Raw genomic sequence first — 26,638 nt, forward strand, 5'->3', positions numbered from 1 at the left:
GCCCCGCATGCTGGGGGCCGGGGCGGACTCCCAATTTGTCCAGCCCATCACCCACTTCAATAATGGATTACCTTCTATTAAGCTAAAAAATTATTCTAAACCCAAAATTGATCAAAAATACATTTGGAGACTCAAATTATATATTTAAATTTGCTAGTACATATCTTGTGTAAGTTGTAGTGTAATACAAGAGTATCACATTGCTTAAGTATGAAACTTGTATTGTCAATACACTCTATAAAAGGGTCACCCTACGACATTACAATTTACATAAAGTATTAAGTAAAAATTCTACTTAATACATATTGCTATATATAAATATAGTAAAAATAATAAATATTTATATATTTAAAAAAAAAAAAGATTCACGGTAAGGAAGCGTGGAGTGCTAAAATGATTGAAAGTGATTGGCTAGGACACATTTTGGCCTCGAATATTTCTCAAAGAGTACTGCTAGGATGCCGCCTAGTAATGACCGTTGGGCACGCCCCTAGGCAAAATCAAATGTTCTATTTTTTTTTTCTTTTTCATAATTTTTTAACATTTTTAATAAATAAATAAAAATATATCAATACATTAATAGTCACTTCTTTAATTAGTAAGCAAAAAAAAATTAAATACATTAGTAGTCACAATGAGGAGACATACTAGCATTATTCTTTCTCAAATAATTATCCTTTTATTTTTCGTTATTTTTTTGTTGCCGTAAATTTGTCCTTCTTGAGTTACCAATAATAATAATAATATGCAGTTACGAACAACAATAATAATAAGGACTTGTTTAGAAATAAATCTCATCACAAAATTCTCATTTCATTTCATTTCATTTCATCCGATCACTTTAAATTGTTTTGCTTCTTGCAAAAGTGAAGTTTTCTCAAAATAAAATAATTAAAAGATTTTAAATTGCTGTTCGTGCTGCTTATTTACTTGCAAAATATTAATGTTATTGAGATATCCATATTTTAAAACTTGAATGAAAATAATTTTAGGTGTAGAGCAAAACAAATAAGATAAGGAATAATAATACGATTGATGTAACAAAAGGCTTTCTTGAGTACCTTTCCCTTTAAAGTAACAAAAGCACTGTATCCTTATCCGGCCTCCCTGATCAGATTATTACAAGTACAACGCTTTGGTAAGTTGAAAGGACAAAACACAGGCTCTTAAACAACTATTCTGGTTTACTTTTATCATTAATTAATTAAAACTCGTCCAACATACAAGGCAAGGCAGGCACATTCAAGAAGAGGATAGCAGCCGCTTATGAACAGTGGTTAATTGGAGATCAACCACGACTTGAAATTGCTTCATTCTTCAATCTTTCGATGTTATGACGAGCAACCCCAATGCACCAATAAGAATATACTGCAACAGAGAAATGGCACATATGACTTCCCATACAAAACCAAATCAGGTACCAGAGGAAATGACTCTAAATCCACAGTTACAGATAAATGGAAATTACCAAAACTAAGCAAAAAGGGTTTAAATCAAACCTTGATAATTGGCTTTTCAGTCATGATAATCGTCACCCAGCCAACATAAGGTAGGAACCTGCCAGCAACATAAATGTAATCTAATAAGCAGTATGAAGATCTATTTTTCAAATTTGAGGGAAAAAAAGGTGCATCCTCTTTTTATTTTTTTATTTTGGATTCACTCTTTCAGCATGCTATTTTATCAAGATATTTTATTGAGTTTTGGAAAGAGAAAAAGTTGAATAAAAAATTATAAAATTAAAATATTGTTAGAATATTATTTTTTAATATTATTTTTGTTTTAGAATTTGAAAAGGTAGAATTGTTTTTTTAATTTTGTTTGAAAGTTTGAAAAAATTGTAATGGTTAGGTAATGATTAGATGAAAAAGTTAAAGATTTAAAATTAAAAAGTGTTTGTGTTTGAGTGATGTTTAGAAAAGAGATGAGATGAGATAGGTTGGATATGGGTTCCAAACAAGACCTAAATGATAATTTCAGAACCATGATACATCCAAATTGCCCTAGAAATATACCGTCTGGGGAGGATGGTGGTGTGTATATGCGTGCTGGTGCATTACAATGACTTCATGCATCACATGGTGTACATGGCAACATTGCATAGTTCTCCACGCTAACATGGTGCAAGTATAAGCCAAAAACATTCAAAAGATGAACAGTATTGCCAGAGTTTTTACCCTACAGCTCTGCCCACTATATGGTGCTGTTGAAGCCAGAGCTGGCGATGAGCATACAAAACCCTGTCATCATCCTTGTTACTATCTCCTGAGATGGACAATAATTCATAACAATGGAAGAACATTAGCATTATGGCAGATGATTCACAAAAAATACACCAGGCAATGTTATAATACAACTTGGTGGGTTTGGATAGACAGTTCAGATGACATGACATGAGATGTTTTGTTGAAAGTTCAATTAAATATTATTATAATATTATTTTTTGATATTATTTTTATTTTGGAATTTGAAAAAGTTGAATTGTTTAATATATTTTTGTATGGGAATTTGAAAAAGTTATAATGATGAGATGAGATGAGATGAGATGTTTTGTATATCCAAACTCACCCTAACGTGTTCAAATACAGCGAGAGAGAGAGAGAGAGAATGAATTATGTGCTATGAAAAACCCATGAACAATGACACAAGACCACCTCCACTTGTAACCCCCACTACGACCCTGAGAGGTTATATGGACCAGCTCACTAAATTCCAAACAAAATTGTTTAATTTTCCAAAATCTGGCACCTTTTGTAAGGACATCAACCTCGCCAGTATCTTGCCTTTCATGGACCTGTAAGAACAATAAACTAATTAGACTCACTAAACAACACTGATCATAACTCATTCATCTCACTAAAGAAAAGGCAAAAGCTCAGTAACAATGGAATGTGCAAAATGTCACTTTCAGTTAACTCCCAACAATTCTTTCTGCCTGAATGCCAAAAAAAAATGTCTCAATTGCACTCCTAGAAATTAATTGCAGTCCAGTTTTCTCCTGTCATGCAACATATCTTGTTTCACAATCCCAAAATCTCCTGACAAGAAATCTTTTTAAAACTAATTTCATAAGCAATTATAATGCCACAGACTGTATCATTTGTTTGGTGCATTATGGCTTTTTTTGGATAGGTACGCATAAAGAGAAGACCCAGCACTGTACTTAAGTGACTGTGCTATACAAGGACAGAGTTAACGTATCACAAACTGACTCCACATGCCACCCCAGTCAATTTGGCTTTCTTCCAAGTATCTCCCAACCCCAATTATTTAAGAAAATTAGGTTCAGTTACGAAAATATAGTTACTTACCAAAAAAAATGAACCCATAAACCAACCCAAGTTAATTGGAATTAAGGCTTAGTTAAGTTGAATTGAGCATCTGCTAAACAAGAAAAAAAGGGGCTGGGATGAGGGGAGTTTTTCAATAACCGAGAGAAGTTACCAAGTAAGTCAAAATTAACAGGAGCAAAAAAATGGGATTATCTTCATTTGAACTGAGGGCTAGTGGTGGTAACAAAATTCATTTTAAAGGGAACAAGAACTACAGAGTCAACCCTATGAGCAATAGCAAACATTCTATGGGTGTTACTCTATACCAAGAATGCAGATCAAAGCATCTCATGTTTTCATACATTCACCTAGCCCAATATTTTTGCCAAATTAAGCAGAACATTACATGCCACTAAGCACCATCATCTACATGGGTCAGGTGTCGACAGATGAATTAAAGCATCCAATTGAGCACTTTTGTTGGCTAATTTCGAATACACAGGATCTAACATACTTACTGTTGGGGAAATCAACACAGCGGAATAAGTAAAAGCAGAAATAAAAGAGTACACCCACGCACTCAGTGACATCAAGAATTTAACGTGGTTCGGCAATTGCCTACGTCCACAGAAAAGAGCTTCACTAATAAATAGTATAACACAAGAAAATATTATAGAGGAGGAGGATCACACTCCACTCAACTCAACTCTCTTCTTTTCTCTCAGAGCTCTCCCGACTCTCTCTCTTTTCTTTTCTCCTTGGGTGTGTCTGAGGCTCTCGCTGAGAGCCTCAATTTATAGGTAAACATATATCGCCTACCTATATGAATGCATTTATGCATTCAATATGTAACTGCAAATGCAGTTACTTGTTGAGCGCTGAGCAGCCGTTGTTGACTGCTCAGGCTCGGCATGGATTTCATCACTTACAAGTCAATAGTTGAACACGTTAGAGACCAACTTTAAGTCTACTTATACTCAATAAGAGTACACTAAGATGGAGATCTCAGTGAGCATTACAATAACATTTAATCACAATATTTCATCGAAGTCAATCATATAAGGTCTGCATAAAGTGTTTACCTTAATTACACGATGGACAATTGGAATGTCGCGACCCTGAAAAATTATATAAATTAAACAGGAAAATTATATATTATCACAAAGAAGAAAGAAAAAGGGAGAGAAGGAGAAAGAAAGCATCACATCTCAAGAACATAAATAATTACATAGACATTCATGCATGCTAAAACACTGCAAAATAGGAGAGAAATATTATCTTCATAAAAATAAAGATTTAATTGGCTTGCAAACCTTAGATTTTGCAGGTCAAAGTTGGTATTTACACAATGAACCAACTATAATGCATGTAAACTAAATAGTGCTTTATCTGGCCAAGAAAGAGTATAAAAGCAAATGCCACTTGCCCGTCAAAGGGAATCTCCCAGATCCTGTGTAAAAATATATAATTTATTCTTTGAGTGGGGCACATGGCTCAACAAGAATCAGTTCTTTAATATATACTCAAAAGATGTCCAAAACTCAGGTAAGACATGCCTGATAAAAAGCAATACAAGTAAAAATTGATCAAAACTTAAGAAATTCTTCTGCCCAACCTTATAACACCATATCTTACAAAAATTGCCCAGGGGATGCTTTAAAGTTAGCTTCATTTTATGGTAATATCATTAGTTACATGATTTCTTCTCAGTTGGAGAAAAGGCATACCCCTTCAGCTGCTCTATCTGATCCTTTTATTTATTGGATGTCTATACTGCGATCAGCATGACTAGGTAGACAACAAATGTGTAACGTCCCAATGGAAGGCCCAAAACCACATGGTCTATACTCCAAAATGACTACTCAATGATACAATTGGAGCCCCATTGGAACCTTATAAAGAGCAAGAACTTCTCCTTCCCAAACAATGTGAGATCTCATACATCACCTACCTATCCTTATCCTTATCATATGAGGTATCACAAAATGAAGACCCAACTGCATCATAACTATTCACTTCCTAAATGAAGCAATTATGCTAGTCCTCCATGTTCTGCGGATTAAAAATGGAGACGGTTCTACCCAGTGTGTTCGCTACTAGTTTAGAACCCTATCAACACTGTACAAACAAACCAAAAATCGTAATGAACTAAACTATGCAAAATAAAGGAAAAAAATTTAAAACAAACTTACATCAACATTGAAAACAACAATCTCCCCTGCACGAATAGGATCTTTGCTCATGTGTAAGAACAAGATGTCTCCCTGCAATAGGTTATAGTTTGTTAAGCAACTCAAGAAGCCAAGAACAGGATTGAACATGTTTATAGATACGTTTAAGATGGTACATTGCATGCATTTATGCAATGGCTTTCTCCCCCTTTGCCTTCTCATCGTAGAAACCAATTTTATGTGAATATACTTTGATAAAAAATGAAATAAGAAATGAGAATAGAAGAGATTTTTCTTCTCTTCCTTCTTTAATAATAGTATAGGGTATTACGCAATTATTGCAGAAGTAGTTTTACGAGAAAAAAGTAAAAATTCTAGATTCCAAGACACACCAAAACTACTCGATAAACACCATACTTGGATAAAAATAATTGAAACCTCCACACATTCGATTCACTTACCCTCTTGAAGCCAGGTTCCATGCTTTCAGAAAGTACAACAACAACAGGGGACTCACTGCCAGTGATACACATCAATGCCTTCCAAATTATTAATGCAGAAGTAACAATCATGCCTGGTGCAAAAGCATAACAACTATGTAAAGGAATTTTATGCAGAGAGGTTAGGAAACAACATCGACACTATGACGCCGTATTTTGTTCTGGGAAAGCAATGAAATAATGAGGAAAATGCTTAGAACTATCAAAAATTGAACGAGGTAATCATTTTATATTGCCTTTGCACATAGTTCAAAACACTAACTCGATCGGCACCCATCAAGTTATTCCCAAGCTTTAATATAAAAGCTTAACATTACTGATAAAAAAAAATATATATATATATATATATATATGTAAAAGCTACACATATCACGCAAAATATAAAACCAGTACGCTGTCTGTCTTCCTATTCTTCTGCTTTTCCTTATTTTATTAAGCGTTTTTTGAGTTGGCATTCAAAAAGCGGACCAAGCCCGTGACTTTATATTCCAAGTATGAATTATCAGACGTAATACAACACCTAGACGTGCTTCAAACCAGTAAGTTAAATGTATAGACACAGTATACATCATTCAAAGCTTCAATTTTTAATTTATTCCCCACATTTTCTTAGCACCTGATCGAACAGAGCATAGTCCAATAAGTTCCTCATGCAACACGATTTGAAGCACATGCTTTTTTTAAATAAAGGTATAGAAGGACGTATAGCTACAGAAATACGTATAGATATGAGTGTAGAGGGGGGAGAAAAAGAGAGAAGGGAGAGAACCGAGAGTGATGGCCTTGGTGAGGGTCTGAAGGGATTTGATAGAGCCCATTGTCTCACCTATCCACCCCATTTCCCTTTTCTTTTTTCTTATCCAAAGTCTTCTCTCTCTCTGTCTCTGCGATCACTTACACCGCAACGATTCTCTCACGTCTTCACTCTTCTCTTCTTTCTTTTCTTTAGCCCGGAGAGTTACTTGACCGCTGCTTCTTCGAATGGCCGTCTGTTTCTTGCTTCTTCGTTTTCTTTCATTTTTGAAGATTGCTGACTTGGCAGACCTATCAGCAGCTGCCAAGTCAGGAAGCTATCGAGTCAGTCATTTTATTTATAAAAATATAATAAAATATAAGAAATAAAATGACTCCATATCCAAGAATCAACACTAGTCAACCTGTCCCCAACACCCCCAACCCCAATTCATTCAGCCAACCTTTACAGAAACAATTTTCGATGACCCTACGATTAGAAAATTCTCTTCAATAAATATGCTCAAAAGGCGAAATTTATTCTTGAAGAATGGATTCGAAGGGCCTGTAAAAGATTCTCTAATATAATAATAATAAAAATACTTTGAGTCTTGAATTTAAAATTTAAAAAATTTTTAAAATTTTTTAATGATATTGTGAATATTTTATTTTTTTAAAAAATATTTATGATGATTAAAAAGTACATAAAATAAATAAATAAAAATGCGAGATGTACAGTTCGGAAAGTGTATTCAAAACCTTTTTTCGGAAAGTGAAATGCCGCTCTAAAAATATATATATGACAATAAAAATAAAATAACAACACGAATAATAATAATAATATTGAACAATATTACTATTTTTTCCATTCAACCAAAAAGGGACAACAATAATACAATTATATATCTACTGTGTTTTTTTTTGGATACATGGGAAGGAGGATTCGATCATTGGTTCTTTTAATAAGAAATCAAAGCGTGCCAATTGATCCAAAGGATCTTGACAAAAAACAAAAAGATGTTGAACATCTAATAAATCAGTACTGAGAGCACAAAATAGAATTACAAGTTCCAGATCAAGGGGGGAGAAAATATAAGCCAAATAATCCTTTGCTGAATATGAATGATCTACATTTATAAATCACTAAAACAAAACTGGCTGCTAAAAACCATCGCCACAGTCATCGTCTTAATTATTTGCATAAAGGTTTGTTCTCGACCCAAAATCCAATCCTTCACGATGGCACTGCAGACAAAAGAAGAGGTTTAAAATTCAGAAATAAGGGATCAAAATAACAGCTGCAGATGCTCTTGTGGCATGCATCCAATCTAACTAACTTATTCAACATAAATTTTTCTTTTAAATCCAATCTTAACAGTATTTTTGGTTGAGTGCTAAAGATTTTCTTACTATAAGTTAAGTATCAATTTGCTTGGGAAGCTCCTTTATGTCCACCTCAAACCTTGATTGAACCTGAAAAACAAAATGGTAAACTCTGAAATCAACATGAAAGCGTAACTGAAAGGAAAACAAAAAGATGATAATTTGAAATGACTAAGCCCCGGTTTGGATTGGAAACTCATCTCATCTCATCATTACAACTTTCCTAAATTCTTATACAAAATATAATAAACAATTCAACTTTTTCAAATCTCAAAACAATAATAATATTAAAAAATAATATTTTAACAATATTTTATTCAATTGATCTAAAATCATCTCAACTCATCTCTAAATCTACACGGGACCTATTGCCTGATTAAGGACATCTGAGTCGCCAGCAGATGAGACAAATGTAATTGCAAGCCCCTTGGTCCCAAACCTACCAGCCCTTCCCACCTGTGGAGATGAAGTTATGGCAACCCCAGGTGACAGAAGGGAGCAAATTCAGTTACAAACTAGTGACAATACCGACAAAAAAACACAGATCATTGGAAGTATGAAAGTACCCTGTGTAAGGTATGTATCAGTAGAATCTGGCATGTCATAGTTGATAACAATGTTAACACGCTCAATATCAATCCCCCTTCCATCTAAGTCTGTTGCAACGAGAATTCTTGATTGCCCCTCCTTGAAATTCTTGTAACGTTTCAACCTGAAGAAAATCAATACAGAATCAACCACCAACTAAGCCACTCACTCCACCGAGCAAAAAAGATAAAAGTGGATTTCAATATCCCTTACTACCAACAAAACTACTCTCTGCCAAGTAAAAAGATACAAGTCTCTCTCATTATCTAAAATTTTGATGCTAGCAATCTGATCATTAAAAAATGCTAGATAAAATTATGATCGAAAAGGAGTATAATAAACAAGGAAATAAAACATTTATGGAGGAATACATTAGCTGGAACCGAGAATACTGACAACATAGGGTTGGGGATCAATGGTGGGTGTAAAAAATCCAACCAAATACAGTTTCGACCAACACCCTCCCGATAAGTACCCTTTCTTTCCCTCCTCAACTCCTAGACTTGCGCCGATTCTAACCTGAACCAAAACAAAACCCAAAACACCCTCTCTCTTCACTGCTCCCATTTGGAAACCTCTCCCACGTGTCCACCAGATTAGCTACTTCTCACAAGTTAGCAATAGTGATCTACCGGCTTTCATAAAAGTAATCACATTGGCAAAACCCAATGTGTCCATTTGCCTCCCTCTCACCCCTTTCTTTTCCACTCAATATGGTGGGCCCAAAGGAAGGTTTTACAAACCTTTCCTCCTGAGCCATTCCTGAATGAATGCAGATAGAGGGAAAGTTACAATCCTCAAGCAACTTGTTCAGCTCAGCTGCTCTGTGGACACTTTCAACAAAAATGACAACTTGATTGAAGTCCAATGCATCAAGAAGATCATTCAATTTGCGGTTTTTCTCTGCTTCTTTCAATAAAATGTAGTGCTGCGCACAGAGAGAGAGGACAGGCATTAGTTGATGAGCAACAAGCAGTCAACTGATGAAAGAAATATTGCAACAATGTGTTGAAGATACCTGTACAAGACCATGAAGAGTCAACTTGGTCTCATCATCAACATAAATCCCCATTGGCTGTAACATTAGAATGAACCAATATCCTCACTTAGGCCCACAAACACTATCGCTAAATTAAATAGCCAAAAGTGTCAAGGATAGGATTGCACCCACAGAAAGAAGTGAAAAACAAGGAGAAATGAAGTGCTAAAATCATTGCACGTACTGCAAGTTCTGGGCATAATTACCTTCCCAATGGCAAGGGAAAATAAGAACCAAGCCACAACAGTACGATTGATACATAACCAGCAAAGCAAACACATTACAGGGAAAAGATATCAAAACTTCGAATTTTTATTACCACCAAAGAAAAGATGATGGTACTACCTCTTGCATAAATTTTTTGCACACAGGACGAATCTCCTTAGTTACTGAAAACATCATTACTTGCTTGTCATGAGAAGTCATCTTGAAGATTTCCTGCACATCTCTCCTCATGACTGTAAAAGATACAAGCATGTGGAGCACAAAAAAGAATACATAAGAAAACCATTTACAGTTAACTAAATAATAGATAGAGTAACTGAAACAAGATAATTGCAAAAAGATTCAGATTTCAGAATACATAAACAAGGGGCTAAGAGATGAAGAAGAATAAGAAGATGATCATACCTAGTGATTCTAGCATCTTATCACACTCATCAAGAATGAAATGCCTCAGATTCTTTAACCCAAGATCTTTATCCCTGGCTAGAGCCAAGATTCTTCCAGGTGTTCCAACAACAATGTGAGGGCATTCATTTTTCAACATATCCTTGTGAATCTTAATATTGACACCACCATAGAAGACAACAACCCTGATGCCGGGCAAATAGGTACCTGAACCTCTCAAATTCATGACAAATCTGTAGAAGTTATAAGAAAAAGAGAAGATATTATTACTATGTAAAACTACAACACTGAAAATCTCTCTAAAAATTCCAACATTGAGATACATGCACATGCAAAAATCATTTTTTGGATTCCATAGCACCACCGAGGGGCACTTATCAACTATAAGAATCAGTTGACCTACCTGGTAAGCTAGTTCTCTTGTGTGGCAAAGAACAAGAGCTGAAACTTGACCAGCAACAGGTTCAATCTGCTGAAGAGTGGAAAGAATAAAGACAGCAGTTTTCCCCATCCCAGATTTTGCTTGACAGATGACATCCATTCCTAGAATAGCTTGGGGGATGCACTCATGTTGCACTAGTGAAGAATTCTTCAAATAAAATTGCACCAGACGAATCCTCAGTAAGTATTAATGACCGTCCAGGTCCTTTTAATGGAAATCTTTAGCAAACCAGTTTTCTGGCCCAAATCATGAATATGGTAGTAGTAATTACCTGCAAGACATCAAGTACATCGAAAAAAACCATGTCAGCACACGTAATATGCAAGATAGGACAAGATGCAGCAAGCATGTAAGTAAACAGAACATCTCAATTCTTCAGTCAGATAATGTAACAACCCGACCCTAAGATTAGGATATAAGATAAGTTTTATGTATTTTTTTTTATATATAACTATAAATATTCTATTATTATTATTATTATTATTATTATTATTATTTTATCAGATTTTACTAGAGTTTTAGTTTGAATTTAAATCTTAATTTTTCCTATCTCCATTGAATCTCATCTCTTGATTTTATAATTCTAGCCTCAAACTATCTTAGACTCCAAACACTATTAACATTCTAGATAAAACTCCTAACTACCAAAAATTCCTTTTATCAGCCATGCACGTCTCTAACTTATTTATCCACTCACATGCACATGCACGTACGCCTCTCAACTCCAAACTCTATCCACCCTCCTGTGAACCACGATACCTCAGTTTCCCCTGCCTACAAAACTAACCCGAGACCCTCTAGTAATAAACACAACACAAATCTGCAGAGAAGGAAAACTCACGCACACAGAGCAACCCGAAATGTCTTCAACCTATCACGCCGCGAACCACCATTATCCACTTTCTTCTGCGGCGACTCCGTGCTACCCAGAACATGCCGACACCACCACCGGCTACCATAGAATACATCGGACCACCCTCAGCCGCCAAGGCACGCCGTAGCAACCACAGACGCACCTCTATTTTTGCACGTCCGAAACAGAGCATGCAGTCACCTCTTCCACGGTAGCCACCGCAAGAGACGCCGAACCACCTCTCCAACGACACAGAAAGTACTGACCAGCCCAACCCCGTCGAGCCCACTCCCTTCCGGTAAGCCCATCGCCGTTAGCCACCATTCTCTCCCTAGTGTTTTTCAGTTTGATGGTTCTCTCTCTCTCTCAGCGTAGCACCCCATTCCGAGAAGCCTCTGGTTGCGCCGCCTCCACTCCCAGCCACCCAGCGCCGCCGTCGCCCTCAGCCCTCTCTCGATCTCAAGTTACGAAGTGTTATTCAAGAAGAAACGCAGCGAGGTAAGTAATTTGATCATAAATTAGGATCATCACAGTTTAGCTTATGTATAAGTATTATTCAAGCCAGTTCATTTCCAGCCAATTATTTATGAACCACTCATGTCATATGCAAACATGTCATTTAGCATAACATACGATCATGTCATTCCGCATCATGTTCAGATTCAGAAATTATAATTATGTATGTATTATGTCATGCATCTCATATGTATAAAACACGTAAGCCATCTTAAATTCAAATGTAAGATAAGATTAGATCAGTTAATAAGATGATCATTCAAATGCATAGTACCAATGCAGTTCAGTTCAGGGTGGATGTGCAAGCCACAAACCCAATCATGGTCCACCATAGTATGCTAGAATACTATCAGCGATTCCCCTTGCTGCAGCGGGATGTGGGGCCTGTGCACAACCTTGCACACAGGGTTAAGTGTGTTGGCCAGTCAGATAAATCAGTCAGTTAGTTCAGATAAATCAGTCATACATAGTATAAGCATCAGCATGAACAGTCATGAATTTTTTTAAGCTCAACATGAAAGTTCTTATGAAAATCTTATGTTTATTACGTTTACGTTGTAATAGATTTCTTACTGAGTCATCGACTCATTTTAGTTTGTTTTCATGTTTTTAACCACCAAGGTGAAAATGATGATTACGAGTAGGCAGGCCAGGAGTAGAAGGAGCATTTTATTTTTAGTTCAGACTTTCTAAAATAAAACATGTTTTTATGACATGAATTTATTCAGTTTATTCATTTAATGTTTTTAGAAGACAATTTTATTAGACCTTTTTCCACATAATAAATTTCAGTTTTTCAGTTATGAAATTGAGATTCTCTTGCCGGGTTTATTTTATGAAAAATACGTGACACACCTAGCCTACGGAAAGGGGGTGTTACAGATAACCAGTACAAACACAGTCACCACTATCGTCGAAATAATAAGCCTGGATGCCATCACAGACATCATATATCAATAAATTAAGAGCAGTAGTAAGGACATTGGGAAAAAAAACAAACAAGCAAACCCAAAGAACAAGCAGGCAAAATTCACCCAAGAAGATAAATTAACAGCAATTAGATGTTCGCTCAAATTTCAGCAATTTGGCATGATATTAAGGTTCCCCGGTGAGATATTATGAAAAGATAGATTAGAACTTTGCCTTCTGATGGATGTTCAAATCCAGAATCCACAATGGCTCAAAGAAGCTCTCGTTTCAACAGGAAGTCTCTGAATCCCGAACTGTGAATCCCAACATAGCCCCTACAACAAATAATGCAGTGCCATTTGATTTAATTCCGGCTCCTGAAAAATGTCCCGTCTTTAACCCATATCAAAAAACAAATATGAACTACTAAGGGTTGTGGCTCAATAGTCTATGGATTGCTCTCAAATGGTTTGACATTCACTAGATTTTGAGTTCGAAATTAGATATGAATTTACTTTAGACTATTTGGCTTTTTTGCCTAAGTATTCATCTTAGATTGTTAGAATTAATCATTACATTGTCTAAGTTATCGTTCAAAGTTGGTTTAAGAGTGTTTGTGGCTTCCAGTTGTTTAGACGACTCTTGTCCAATTTCTAGCACGTCAAGTACTGCTGTGGTTGCTCCCTCCTATCTTTTTGCCCAGGAAAAAAAAGAAAACCAACAACAAACAAACAAACATGAAACCAAATGAAAATGTCCTCCATAGATGAAGAACGACATCTGAGTACATTGTCGTTTCCAACAATGTCACGTTTTAAAGTATCAAGTGATATCATTTTCCAGAACACTACCTATTTAAATGCATTTTTTTTTTTTCAAAAGCTCTGACTGCTTCACCTTTTATTTCATCTCAAAAAAGAAACATTTTGAAGAAAATATAAACATACCGACGGCCATTAAAGAACTCTCTTTGTCAATCTGCATTGTATGTCACATAATTATGATTCAGGGTTTCTTGAAGAATCGAGTACATGAAATAAATTAATCTATTCAATAATCCTATGCCTTGAATGTCTAGACATTCAATTTATTTGGCATACAAGCGAGATGAAATTAAAAAAAAAGGGGGTGCATACCTCAAAATTTGAAAGTCGAAGTCTGCTTCACTATCATGTTAATATAAAGATTTGCTCTGATATCGTGAAGTTGCCTTTGTAAAACAAGACAGTTAACATACAGTAAAACAGAACGGAAATGGAGTATGAGCAGCTATTTGATTTCACTTCTCCTTGAATGGCAGCAAACTGCCTGCACAAGAACCATAAACTGAGATTAATTCAATATCAAAAGAAGCTATCTCTAAACTTCAAAATAAATTAATCAACAGATAAATGCAACGGTCCAATAAGAAATTGCCTACCAAGATTTTATCATGTAGCCGTGGAACCCCAAGAGTCTCTTCATGCTACATGTTTATCCATCACATTACAGCAGAAGGTGTGTTTGAAACTCACATTGATGAAGGAGAGAGTAAAGATTTCGAGACTATCATATAAGTGGCTCATTAATATCTAAATGTAGTTCCAGACAATTGTGAGGCAAGATCCCCAGATTTTGACAGACCAAGATGAGGTCTTTCAGGTTTTACCACCTCACTGAGGCTTTGGATCTTCCACTCGTGGATCATTAGACTTCTTGTCTTCAATCAATGTCTGTACAATAAGTGGAGCCTCAGACGTCCTTCCTTGACTTGCGTATTGGTTTAATTTAAGTGAGTATTTGACAGCGGTTTGGAGCTCCTTTTCGTTCAAATTGCAGGCGATAATCTCCTTCCATTCCCCTGATCTTCCTTCCAAGCAAATTCCATGCAGCAGGGCAGTAAAAGAAACAGAATCTACAAGGAAGCCCTTACTGATCATCTTATCTTGTAACTGTAAAGCAGTTTTAACCATTCCATGTTGGCAAAGGCAAACGATAATAGAATTATATGTGGCAGTCATTTGCATCCATCCATCAGACATCATCATTCCGAAAAAGTCTAGAAATATAGACTTACTACTCTCCTGAAGCTCATTGCTTTCCTTGGGAATTAAACTGGGTGGAGTATTTGCAAACCCATTTACAAGATAATGAAACGTAACGTCATTGGGAACGCACTTGTTCATCAACATCAGTTCAAAAAAGGAGGCTGCTTTTGCAAGTTTACACTCCTTGCAAAACCTTCCAATAAGTATGCTGTATGTGACAACATTAGGTTCCAAACCACAAGATTGCATCTCTCTAAAAGTTTTTTCAGCTCTATTGGAATCTCCGGTACTGCAAAACCCCATAATGAGGGAGGTGTATGTGACCACATTTGGCTTCCATCTCTGTTTCAGCATCAGCCCAAACATCCTCAGTGCACCATCCAAGTCATTCTGCTTTATGTATCCGTCAATAAGTGTGGTATAAGTAAAGACATCTGGAGCATGATGCCCTTTCCTCATTCTACTGAGGCATGAGAATGCATCCTTTATCATTCCAAATTTGCAGAAGCCTTTTATCATGGCATTGTACCCCACAACACCAGGGTCTATTCCTTTTTCAATGGCGAGCTCAAATAGTTGCTTTGCTTCCTCAATGTCACCATTTCGGATTAATCCATCCACCAAAGTGGTATAAACGAATTCATCAGGTTGTATGTTTTGGTCAAGCATCTCAGCAAGTAGCCGCTTTGCATCGGGAAGCCTCCCTTTCCTGCAGAGTCCACTCATCAAAACATTGTAAATACCAGCATCAGGCAATACTCCCCTTTCCATCATATTGTCTCGCATTGTCAATGCAGCATCAACTTGCCCTGTAACAACAAGTCCATGCATGAGAGCTCCATAAGACACCAAATCGGGTTTTTCCCCTTCTTCCATCATCTTAATAAGCAAATCTGAGGCCCTTAAGTATTCCCCTTGTCTGCAATAGCCATGTATAAGAGGAGTATAAGTAAACTTGTTCGGCTTTAATCCCCTTTGCAATGCCTGCTCCAGAAGTTTTTCAGCTTCCTTAACCTTCCTCTCCCTACATGAACCATTTATCAGCGTATTGTAGGTTATAATATCCGGCTCACAACCACTCTCAATCATTCTCCCCATCATCGTCACTGCTTCAACTGTATGGTGATGCTTATTTTGAGCATCGATTATATTATTATAAACCTGAACATTAATATTCAAACCCCTATCTTTCATTTCCACCAAAAGTCGATCAATCACCTCAAAGTTCCCTTCTTTGCAAAACCCATATATCATAGCCCCATAAGTCTCCGATGTAGGCAAAAATCCCTTCAATTTCAACTCCTTGAAAAGCCTGCTAGCACTCTCAATATCACCTCTCTTGCAATACCCGTCGATGAGTGTATTGTAAAACACTACATTCGGGACACAATCCTCCCCCCACATATTTTCAATCAACTTCTTACCTTCGTTGGCCTTCCCTTCCTTAGACAAACACCTAACCATGATACAAGTGCTATAATTATCCACACAAGAGTTCTTAAGCATTTCATCATACACCTGAAATGCGATTTCAGTTCTCCGATGCTTCACAAGAACATCAAGCAACGAATTACATGCATAAACACTCGGAACACATTCATGCATTTCACCAGCCATAAAATAAAATTCAAGAGCCTTATCTACCAATCCAGAATCCGCATACGCGTGAATTACAGCACTTAATGCTTCAGGGGTCAGCTTTAGTTCATTAAGGTTCAAACTCTTCAACACCAATTCAATTTCCGAAAACACTTTAAACCTAGCTAAAAGCCTCAAAAGCGAAGAATAAGCATATCCATCGAGCGAACAACTATACGGTCGCTTTGAAGCCCAATCGAAGAACTTCAAACCCAGTTCTACATCATGTATTCTGTCTAAAACGTGATGGGCAATGTCCGAAACAAGGACTTGGGATTCGGCGAAGTGGATTTCAAGGGACTTCTCCCATTGTTCATGGTTTTTGAGGATTTGGACACAGTCTTGAACTAGTTTGACGTAGGGCCTGCAGGGAAATGGAGAAGAAGAAAAATAAATGGGTTTGGGTCTGTGAAGGGGTTTGATGCGAGAAAGAAGGGTTTTAGACATGATAGAGTTGGGGGCTGTTTGAGTTCTGCTAGGGAGCAGCCAATATTTTAATACACTGTCCATCTCCCGAAACATCTTGTACGCTTCATCCACATTTCCACCTTTGCATAGAGCCTCCAACAAACTATTATACGCTGAAACATCCACCTTACATCCTCGTTCGAGCATTTCATCGAACAACTTACGCGCCTCATTTGGCTCGCAGATATCCCCCCATCCTCCCATCAAAATGGTATAAGTTTTCGCATTCAGCACCAACCCACTCTTTACTTTATCAAAAAATTGTTGGGCCTGCCTCACGTGCTTCCTTTTGCATAACACATACAAAAGCTGGTCAAGATCATCAACTCCCGGCTTGATATCAAAATCAACCATTCTATTGAAAGCTCGAATCGCATCTTCCGGAAGATTAGCTCCACTATAAACTTTAAAAACAACCCAGAAAATTTTTGGATTAATCTCACAACAACGAGCCTTTCTTATTTCTATAAGAAAATCCCATAATATAGCAAACTGCTTACTACTTCCCAGGATATCAACCAAGATCTGATAGTTCTCAAAATTATGCTCTAAGCCCGGAATTGTTTTAGCCCAAAGAAAGAACCTGCGAGCAGAGAACCCAAGATTCTTGCACCTCTTCAAGACCTGCTCCACCAAGTTTGTAGACATATGAGTTGAAAATGTGTCGAGGGAGAGTTCTACGTCGTCATGAGGATTCCGATGGTCACCGAGTATTCGAGAGATCTCGTTGACAAGGTGTGGTAATGGTTGGTCTGAGAGAGGTGGAATGTGCGAAGAGAAAGGCCGGAGACGTTGGTGATGGGTTTTGTGAAGAAAGTGGAGGACAGAATACAGGGTTTTTGGTTCACAGGAGACTGACCTTGTGGCCATTGACTCGGGTTTGTCTGAAAATTTTACAAACAGTAAGAAGATAATTTAGGAATAGTTATGACATAATTTAAGTTGAATATTTTTTAAATTTTGAAGGATGAGAGAAAAAATATTAAATAAAAAATAATATAATAATATAATTTTATAATATTACTTTATTTTGTGATTTGAAAAAATTTGAATTATTTTTTTATTTTTTATTTTTTATTTAAAAGTTTGAAAAAGTTGTAATGATTAATTTAAAAAAATTATGTTTGAAAATAAAATGGAATGAGATGAAATGAAATCATATGAGAATTTTGTGTCTCATCTAAGACTCCAAATCTACTTTTAAATACACAAAAAATAGATTGGATTTGAGTGAAATCTTAACGCGAAATATTAAAAAAAACGTATTATTTTTTTAATTCTTATTGTTTTAAGAATTTATTAACCTTTTAAGTTCATTATTTCAAAAAATTATTAAAAGTGTTCATATGGGTTGCAAAATTTAGACCTACCTAGTCCATATACGAGTTTGAAACCGAGTACCCAATACCCTGGTCTTTTTTAAAAAAAATAATCAGTATCAAAGTTAAAAACTCCCCTCTCTCTCTCTGTTGCGACTAAAAAAACCCTAAGTCCTTGCCTCTATCATCCTAACCAGTTGCAGACCCACATTGTACTTGAGGGGGCCATGGCCCCCCAAAACTTTTTGAAAATACAACATACCCCTAGACGTTATACATAATTATATAGAAATAGAAAATGGCCCCCCTAAAAAATTTATAATCTCCATATGCTCTCTAAAATTTTCTAAAATTTCAATATATTTAGAAATGTCTCTCGTTTTTTCTTATAGTCCCAAAATTTTGTTTAATTTCTATATATTATTTATTTTCAAGGATGTGACCTCTCCAAGATTAAAATTAAAACTAATTTTAGGAAAAATACTGAGTTTATTAATATGGATCTAAAGTTTTTTGATATACAATATTAGGATTCTTAATATGGAACCCAAAGTGAAAATACAAGAAAAATTATGTAAGATCGATGATCTATATGAAAAATAGTTGAGAGATTTTATCCTCTAGACTTCATTAAGCAAAATGATGTTAGTAGTTCTAGGATGTGCAAGTCTCGCCCACTCCCTGTAAAAAAAGTAGATAAATTTAGGATCCACATGAAAAAATTATTTTTTAATGGTGGACCCCACTTTTTTTTTCAAATATAGTTCAGAGAGCTTGCACACCATACGACTATATCTAACATTACTTTTTTCATAAATGTGTCACACAATAAAAAAATTATGCTATTTAACACAATTGCTGGTTCCGCCACTGATCGTGACCCCGTGAGCTGTGACCCCATCATTGTCGCCGCATCTCTGTCGCCGTCAACCTTTCCCTCTAGGGCGTTGTTCACTTATTCGGGTACTCTCTCTCTCTCCCCTTCTCCTCCCCCTGTAACTATGATTTTGTGCGTGAGGAATGGATAGGGTAATCAATTGGTTGATAATGGTTTGGGTTGTTTATGGATTATGTATTGGTTGATAATCGGAGTTCATGGGTGTTGGTTTTCATGGCTTGTGGGCTCTAAGCCTCTGCTTTTCCTTTTGGATTTGTGTTGTTTTGTATATCTTTTATTTGCTGTTGAGAATAGTACTGGACCTTAATTGGCAGGGAGTAAGTACTCAAAGCTGAAGCCTGTGTTTTGAGTACCCCAACCCGTAAATTAAGCTTTCTAATATCCCCACAAGTTGTGAGCACCAAAGGTGACCAAATGCATTAATCAAATGTAATAAAAATTGCTATTGCAAAGAACAAGTAAAACTAGAAAGCTAAGATTGAAAAACAAAAGGATGAACTAGAAGAAAGGAGAAAGAAATTCTGTGAATTGGGTAAAGCTAGATATATAAGTATACATTGTAAACAACCATAATAATAGCCAAAGTTTTTATGTATACATATTAATGCAGATAGCAAACCATGAATTCTTTCCATTTATTTATACAGATAGCAAACCATTCTGGCTGGGAGGAATTATCTTATATACTATTCTTATCTTACTGTATTATTATTGGTATTGTTTATCAATCATTAGATTAGTTTTTGTTTTTAAGAATTAATAGCGCACTATATAACATTTTCGTCTGAATAAAAAAATAGCACAACCCTCATGATATGAGGTCTATACTGTTTTAAAGTCTTATATTGATAACATTAAATTACTCGCATTATGTAGTAACTTATTATAAAATTAGACCATGTAATTCGATCCGGTAATTAAAAAATATCTCTATTCTTTCTCCACTGTGTTTCACATGAATCAAAACTTACTCATTTCATATTTTAATAAAATTGTTCTAATGTCTGAATCTTTCATCTTTTTCAAATTTTTATCACAGTTGGTAGGTTCCCACCCAGCATGGTTTGCTATCTGCATTAATAAATGAAAAAAAAATCATGTTGTGATACATTTTTTTATTATAAGTACATGTTGTGATACACGGAATGAATTTGAATAATTTCCGTGCATGGATGATATAGATATCTCTTGCTAAATGTATTTCACTTAAAATTTAATTTGATTATTTATTTTGTTATATTTGATTATTTATTATATTGTGTTTGGTGATCTTTATTATTCAATAACAGATGGAAGAAGATTTTGTGAGTTGTAATGTCGGTACAATCTTAGGTGTTGCTGGTGACTCCTCTTCTATTCCAGTGGATATGGAGGAACATGGGAGTTTTTCAATCCCTTCATCCACATATACACAATACCCTACCCATTCCATCCTACCTTTATCCAAGAAATCCAAAAAAGTACCTAGTAACTAATCGGTGGTTTGAGAACATTTTACTAAAATGCAACCTATTGACCACGATAACTCAAAAGCTCAGTACAATTATTACGCTAAACTATATAGTTGTCACTGCAAGAATGACACTTCATCTATAATATACCACCTCCAGAATTCATGTGAAACTTCCCCTCTTCAAGTTAAAGGAGTTGGAAAAAGTCAATATTATAGTGTTAAAAATGATGTGGAGGGAAGAGTGTGTAGCCCACAAGGTCTACTAAAATATGATGCAGAAAAACTTAGATTATCAACCATTAAGTTTTTTAATATGTGTGAATTGCCTTTTAGGCTAGTGGCTGATTTATAGTCTCGATTTACTATGTCATCCCAAATCACTTAAAAAATAGATTGTATTAACATGTATAACGAAGAGAAGATACATCTAAATAAATTGCTAGATGGTCAAAGAATCTATCTAACCACTGATACCTGGACATCGGTGTAAAATATGAATTACATATGCATTACTGCACCTTTTATTGATTGCAACGGGAGACTGCATAAAAAAATAATAAAATTTTACCAAATTCTCAACCATATGGACGAAATTATTGGGAGGGTGCTAGACTTGGGGTTGCATGATTGGGAGATTAATAAGATTTTGACCATCACAATTGATAACGCCCCCTCTAATGATGTTGTTGTTGATTACATGAGGATGAGGATAAATTATGGTAATTGTACCATATGGGTGGTGAGTTTCTTCACATGCGGTGTGTTGCCCATATATTAAATTTAATTGTTATGGACCGTTTGAGAGATGTTTATGAGTTTGTAACAAGGATTAGAGATGCCGTTAGATATGTGAAGTCTTCGTTGTCAATGTTTGCCAAGTTCAAGGTTTGCGCGGTAAAAGAAAATATTAGTGGGATGATGGTTTGATTGAATGTTCTTACTAGATGAAACTCCACATATTTGATATTGAGTACCGTTCAAAAACACAAACAAGCCTTTGAACACTATTATATGTATGTAGATAATGAATTCGTGAACCCCACTAATGATGATTGGAAAAAAACACAGATTTTGTAGAGTTGCTAAAAATATTTTATGATGTTATATTGAACATTTCTGGTTCTTTGTATGTGACGACTAATGTATATTTTCAGGAAATCTACACAGTTGAAGATACATTCAATGGTATTATCACTAGGACCATGGACATAAATTTGAAAAATAAGTATGACAAGTATTGAGGTAGCACATATAGACTCAACTTGATTATATATGTTGTTTTTGTGCTTGATCCACGATACAAAATGGTGTCAATGAGGTTTTGATTGAAACAGTGCAAAGGAAATGAGTTGGCAGATAGGATAGAGGCCAACGTTAAACTCTTATTAAGCCGCTTGATTGAATAGTATAACAATTTTTATGTGACTAGTAGGGGGAGTTCTGATGTGGCTCAAGGAAGGCCAAACACTACTTCTACTTATATTACTACCTTGACTAAATTTAATATCAAGTTAGAGAAATACATTCAGTAGTTAGGGTTTATGGAGTTTAGATCGGAACTAGATAGGCATTTGTCGGAGGGGTGTGCACAAAAATACTCAGTTTTGATATTTTGGATAGGTAGAGAGTTAATGAAAAATATCTATCTAACTCAGTTTATTATCTATCTAACTCAATTTTTAATATTGTTTTAGATTATTATTTAGTTTCATCTCCAACAAAGGCTGTTGTGAGTCTCTATTCCCATTCATGTTGAAAAAATATAGAGTAAATATTTTCTTCTTGCATAATCAGTCAACTCTTTTATTTGTATGATCAACATATATGTGAGTGCATTAAAAGATATATGTGGGCTACTATCTATTTAAAGTTTGTTTATTTATTCAGATCATACAAATCTTGTATATACCTCTTGAGGAGTAAATGTTGTCGTCCTTCATAAAGGGATTACCTTACATATACATACAGAATCAATTGAGGTTTTCTACAAATTGTTGTCACATATATTAATTTTTTTTATAGGATAGACACATCAATTTTATTATAATCAATGTTGTCAATGTACTGAGGATTATATAATAATTTATCTACTTCTTTTCTAGTTGTAAAATCAGCTTGGATAAAAAACTGAGTAAAATTTATACAGAGACTAAGCATGCATCATCTTTTAAGAAGATTCGACCCTCTAGATTTTTTGTTTAAGAGGAACTGCATATCAATGGCTTTTGCATTTGACTAGTTAATTAAATTATCATTCTTTTTAAGAGATTGTGTTTTGTAATGTAATGTAATTTAATATGTAGTGAATTGCATTATTGCATGCATTTTACATAATAAATAATGAATTTTTTTTAAGATGCATTTAGTTAAAAAGGCAATAATTGTTTTAAATATAAAAATATGCTTTTGAATGTTTTTTCTTAAAACAATTGTAATAGAATAGAGGCTTTTAGATTAAAAAAAAAGCTTTTAATAATTATTTTTTCCTAAAAAAAATTTAATACAATAGCTTTTATTAAAAAAAAAAAAAAAACCCGGGTTGAAGACCCAGATTCTTTCTGGGTGTTAAAAATCCAGATTTATCCGGGTTCTACCTGGGTCATAACCCGAGTCGAAACCGAGTTCCGAGCCTGGTATACTTGGGTACCCGGTCTGGAACCCAATGAACACTCTTAGAAATTATACTTGTCGAGTAAGCTAGATAAAATTATATAATGTATAAATTCTACTTATTCTTTTTGAAAAAAATAGAGTCTACCATTCAAAAAAATTAAAATCCCGAATTTAACCATCTTTTTAAAAAACAAATGTACGAAATGCCTTAAATAACATATTTATAAATCCCATCATGCATAAGCCATGTAATTAAAGCAATGATAGAGGCACTAGTTTTTTTTTTTTTAATATTTTTATAAAGTAGCTTCTGATATAGAATCTTAAAAATAGCTTTAAAAAAAATTGTGTTGGCATTTTCTAGAATTTGAATCCAATTCTTTTAATTTTGCTCCTCATATTTGCCACTTTGTCCTTTGTTATTATATCCTCATATCATGATTGCCAAATTTCTTCCCCCCGCCAAAATATTAATACACACATTATTTGCTATATATGCCTTAAATCTCCTACTCCTAGTGGAAGCTGCCTTTTTACCTTCAATTAAATTAAAAGTAATGTTAGGTATAAGTCCTAAATAGATAAATTTCATATAAATTTATTGTAAAAAGTGGATCCCACTAATAAAGAATAGTTTGTTTTACACCTTTAAGGTGAGGTTCACTTTTTTACAAAGACTTGCATTTGGTTTGTCTATTTAGGATTTGTACAAATCATTTCTCTTAAATTAAATGATTATAATTACTTATGGAGCATGCGGCCTACACCGTCCAGTAGTATGTAGGTATCAAGTCTCATGGTTGAGTTTGTTACAAAAGATAAATGTTATATCATACATCAACATGTGATTTCTCATTTTTATCATTCTATTTAAATACACATATTGATATATGGTGTAAGGGATGATAAGTACAATTTTTCGTTACAAATTTGTTATAACTACCTAAGCTAGTCATACAATGAGCTTAGGTAAAGGTGAAGAGGTCGTAAGTCCTTCAATTCATGGATAAGGTAGTTGTCTCGAACCAGCTCAAAACTTACAAATTAGACTATGTTTGGTTAGTGAGGTGATCTAAGATCATCTCAAATTACCTCACTATTATTCACTATTTTTTACTACTATTCATTATTTTTCACTATTTTTTCATTATTATTCATAAATTATTTGAGATCACCTCAACATCCAAATATAAGGCTTAATTGCAATGAGAGGTTTTGTAGCTGGTCAATCAGGAATATACGAGGCATCCTTCTTTTTATTATTGTATTTTTAAACAAGTTTTCTATTTTCTTTAAGGCAATGGATGGAAAGTTACGGTGGTTGATTATCCGTACTGGTTGAGAGGATTTGACAAATGGACCAAGTTGTGGGTTTACGTTGTCCAATCCATTATTAGAGAAATTAGAGTTTCATGCAACTTCAATTAATCCGCTTCGAACAGGCATGCATAATGAGAGAAGAATGCAACACAAACAATACACTAAGATTTATGTGGAAAACCCTCCAGTGTAGAGGGAAAACCCACAGAGCAAATTCCGATCAAATCCACTATAATCATGACAATATGTTACATTGACTCAAGTCTTTGCCCAAAACTTGAGTACTGATCATATACAAATTGGGATATAAATAATAACATCAATAATAATCCATTCTTTGAGGAGCCACCCGACTATTATCATGACCAAAATCATCCTGACAATATCATCCCAATTTGTTTTTTGCCATAAAAACTAGATGTATCGCTAGTAGGCTACCCCTTTTCAATTTGAACTTTGGTCAACACTTTTTCTTTTTTCATTTCTTAAATTCCACAGTAGCCTCCTTGTTGCCAACACAATCAATCATCTTGCTCTGATATTGGGACCTAACACACAAATGATTCACACACGTATAATACAATCAATCATCTTATAACGAAAATGATTGTATATATTAATTCCACGCATTAAGAGTTGAGAAAATCAATTGCTTTCGAGGCAAATCCATTACTCCAAAATTTTCAATCAAAATTTTGCATATCAATAGAAGTTTACCTAAAAAGACTTATGGTACTCAAATTGTTAGCTTTACGTTTAAATTACATTTTCGCATGCCTCATAATGCTCCACATGATGAACGTGGTTTCTTGGCTAGCCTTATAGAAGACAATTTACTCCGATTAGGTTTCTCTCGACATTCCTGATCTGGCTTTGGCTCAGTTTGGAAGTCAATCACCTGAATTTTCCTTTTCTTATTTTCAATGTCTTTGTAAGATTGACGGAGCTTTCTTGTCGTTGACTCAAGCTTCAACTCTAAATCCACATCATCCAACGTGCTCTTTGACTCATCAGTGGACTTGGTACAACTTCTGAAATAATATTCTCACCTTTTGAAGCATTTTCCTTCAAAACTCCTTCTTTGAGTAGTCGAGGTTTCTGATGATCTAGACATGACTTATCAGGCTTAGGTGCGGTTTGGAAGTCAGTGCTCTGAATTTCCTTCTCTTTCTTCGCATCTTCAATGTTTTTATTATCATGATTGACTTGATGGAGCATTCCTTTTAACGACTCGATTTTTCAACTCCAGATGATTCAAATGATTAGTATTGGAAGTGTTCTTTGACTTATCGTTGACCTCAAATTCTAAAAATATCTTTCGGTTTGGCTTCTCAACTACTTTTTGAGCCACTTTTGCATGTCGTTCCTGTGAAGTACTGAAGGCTGATGTCTTGGAAGTGCACACAACTCCCAGTTGGGCTTCAAAACTTCTATGATCCTTCGCATTTGCTTACTGGTCCTACGTGGTTCGGGTTTGTTCATTTTATTTCCACCATCATCAATATTGTAAAAAAAAACTTGAGGATATTGATCCCGGTCGGGCCGAAGAGATCAACCTCTTTATCGAGTGGTGGACACGGAAGTGCACAATTCATATCCATGCTGTAAAAATCATATATAGCGAATTAACGATATTGATCGAACACATTAATAATCCACTAGGAGCAGTCCAAATCAAATATAACTCTCTTCTAAGAAGATTTAAAACTCAAAATCCAAACATACCAAGGATTTTAAAAATCTACAACGTGAAGTCCAAAGAAATTCAAGAATCTTGATCTTGAATTCTCAATTTCAAAAGAGTCATTGATTCTTGAGCAAATCGGCCTAGATCATGCAGCATAATAATGATATTAATATTCTTTAA

The 26,638-nt window shown here is 35.1% G+C and overlaps 2 protein-coding genes and 1 pseudogene across 3 annotated transcripts; all 3 read right to left on the reverse strand.

The window, feature by feature from the left end:
- Nucleotides 1-1,048: 1,048 nt before the first annotated feature.
- On the reverse strand, nucleotides 1,049-6,917 carry LOC108982480 (signal peptidase complex catalytic subunit SEC11C-like). Of its 2 annotated transcripts, none has more exons than XM_035691608.1 (8): nucleotides 6,770-6,917; nucleotides 5,905-6,017; nucleotides 5,465-5,536; nucleotides 4,355-4,390; nucleotides 2,749-2,794; nucleotides 2,178-2,265; nucleotides 1,500-1,557; nucleotides 1,049-1,368 (listed from the first exon to the last, which is right to left on the reverse strand). In XM_035691608.1, exons 1-8 carry the CDS (start codon nucleotides 6,780-6,782, stop codon nucleotides 1,318-1,320), a joined length of 477 nt encoding a protein of 158 aa, XP_035547501.1. In that variant the 5' UTR covers nucleotides 6,783-6,917; the 3' UTR covers nucleotides 1,049-1,317. The 2 variants fall into 2 exon arrangements, with proteins under 2 accessions (XP_035547501.1, XP_035547500.1); XM_035691607.1 differs by having other exon boundaries at nucleotides 6,713-6,917.
- A 682-nt stretch (nucleotides 6,918-7,599) lies between these two features.
- On the reverse strand, nucleotides 7,600-12,073 carry LOC108982482 (annotated as a pseudogene).
- Nucleotides 12,074-13,269: 1,196 nt separating this feature from the next.
- Nucleotides 13,270-18,038, reverse strand: LOC108982481 (pentatricopeptide repeat-containing protein At1g52620-like). The gene is made up of 3 exons (XM_018953876.2): nucleotides 14,456-18,038; nucleotides 14,172-14,343; nucleotides 13,270-13,370 (listed from the first exon to the last, which is right to left on the reverse strand). The coding sequence occupies exon 1, from the start codon at nucleotides 18,036-18,038 to the stop codon at nucleotides 14,688-14,690; it is 3,351 nt and encodes a 1,116-aa protein (XP_018809421.2). The 3' UTR covers nucleotides 13,270-13,370; nucleotides 14,172-14,343; nucleotides 14,456-14,687.
- Nucleotides 18,039-26,638: the final 8,600 nt, after the last annotated feature.

The sequence above is a fragment of the Juglans regia genome, chromosome 7 (genome assembly GCF_001411555.2).
Source record: "Juglans regia cultivar Chandler chromosome 7, Walnut 2.0, whole genome shotgun sequence".
In the NCBI taxonomy this organism is placed as follows: Eukaryota; Viridiplantae; Streptophyta; class Magnoliopsida; order Fagales; family Juglandaceae; genus Juglans; species Juglans regia.

What these genes read in the sequence shown, in the direction of transcription:
- LOC108982480 (XM_035691607.1), bottom strand. Translation starts at nt 6,782, where the DNA reads ATGGGGTGGATAGGTGAGACAATGGGCTCTATCAAATCCCTTCAGACC. An exon ending in CACCAAGGCCATCACTCTCG is followed by an intron (nt 6,018 to 6,712) that starts GTTCTCTCCCTT and finishes CTTTTGCACCAG; the next exon opens with GCATGATTGTTACTTCTGCA. An exon ending in TGGAACCTGGCTTCAAGAGG is followed by an intron (nt 5,537 to 5,904) that starts GTAAGTGAATCG and finishes AACCTATTGCAG; the next exon opens with GGAGACATCTTGTTCTTACA.
- LOC108982481 (XM_018953876.2), bottom strand. Translation starts at nt 18,038, where the DNA reads ATGGCCACAAGGTCAGTCTCCTGTGAACCAAAAACCCTGTATTCTGTC.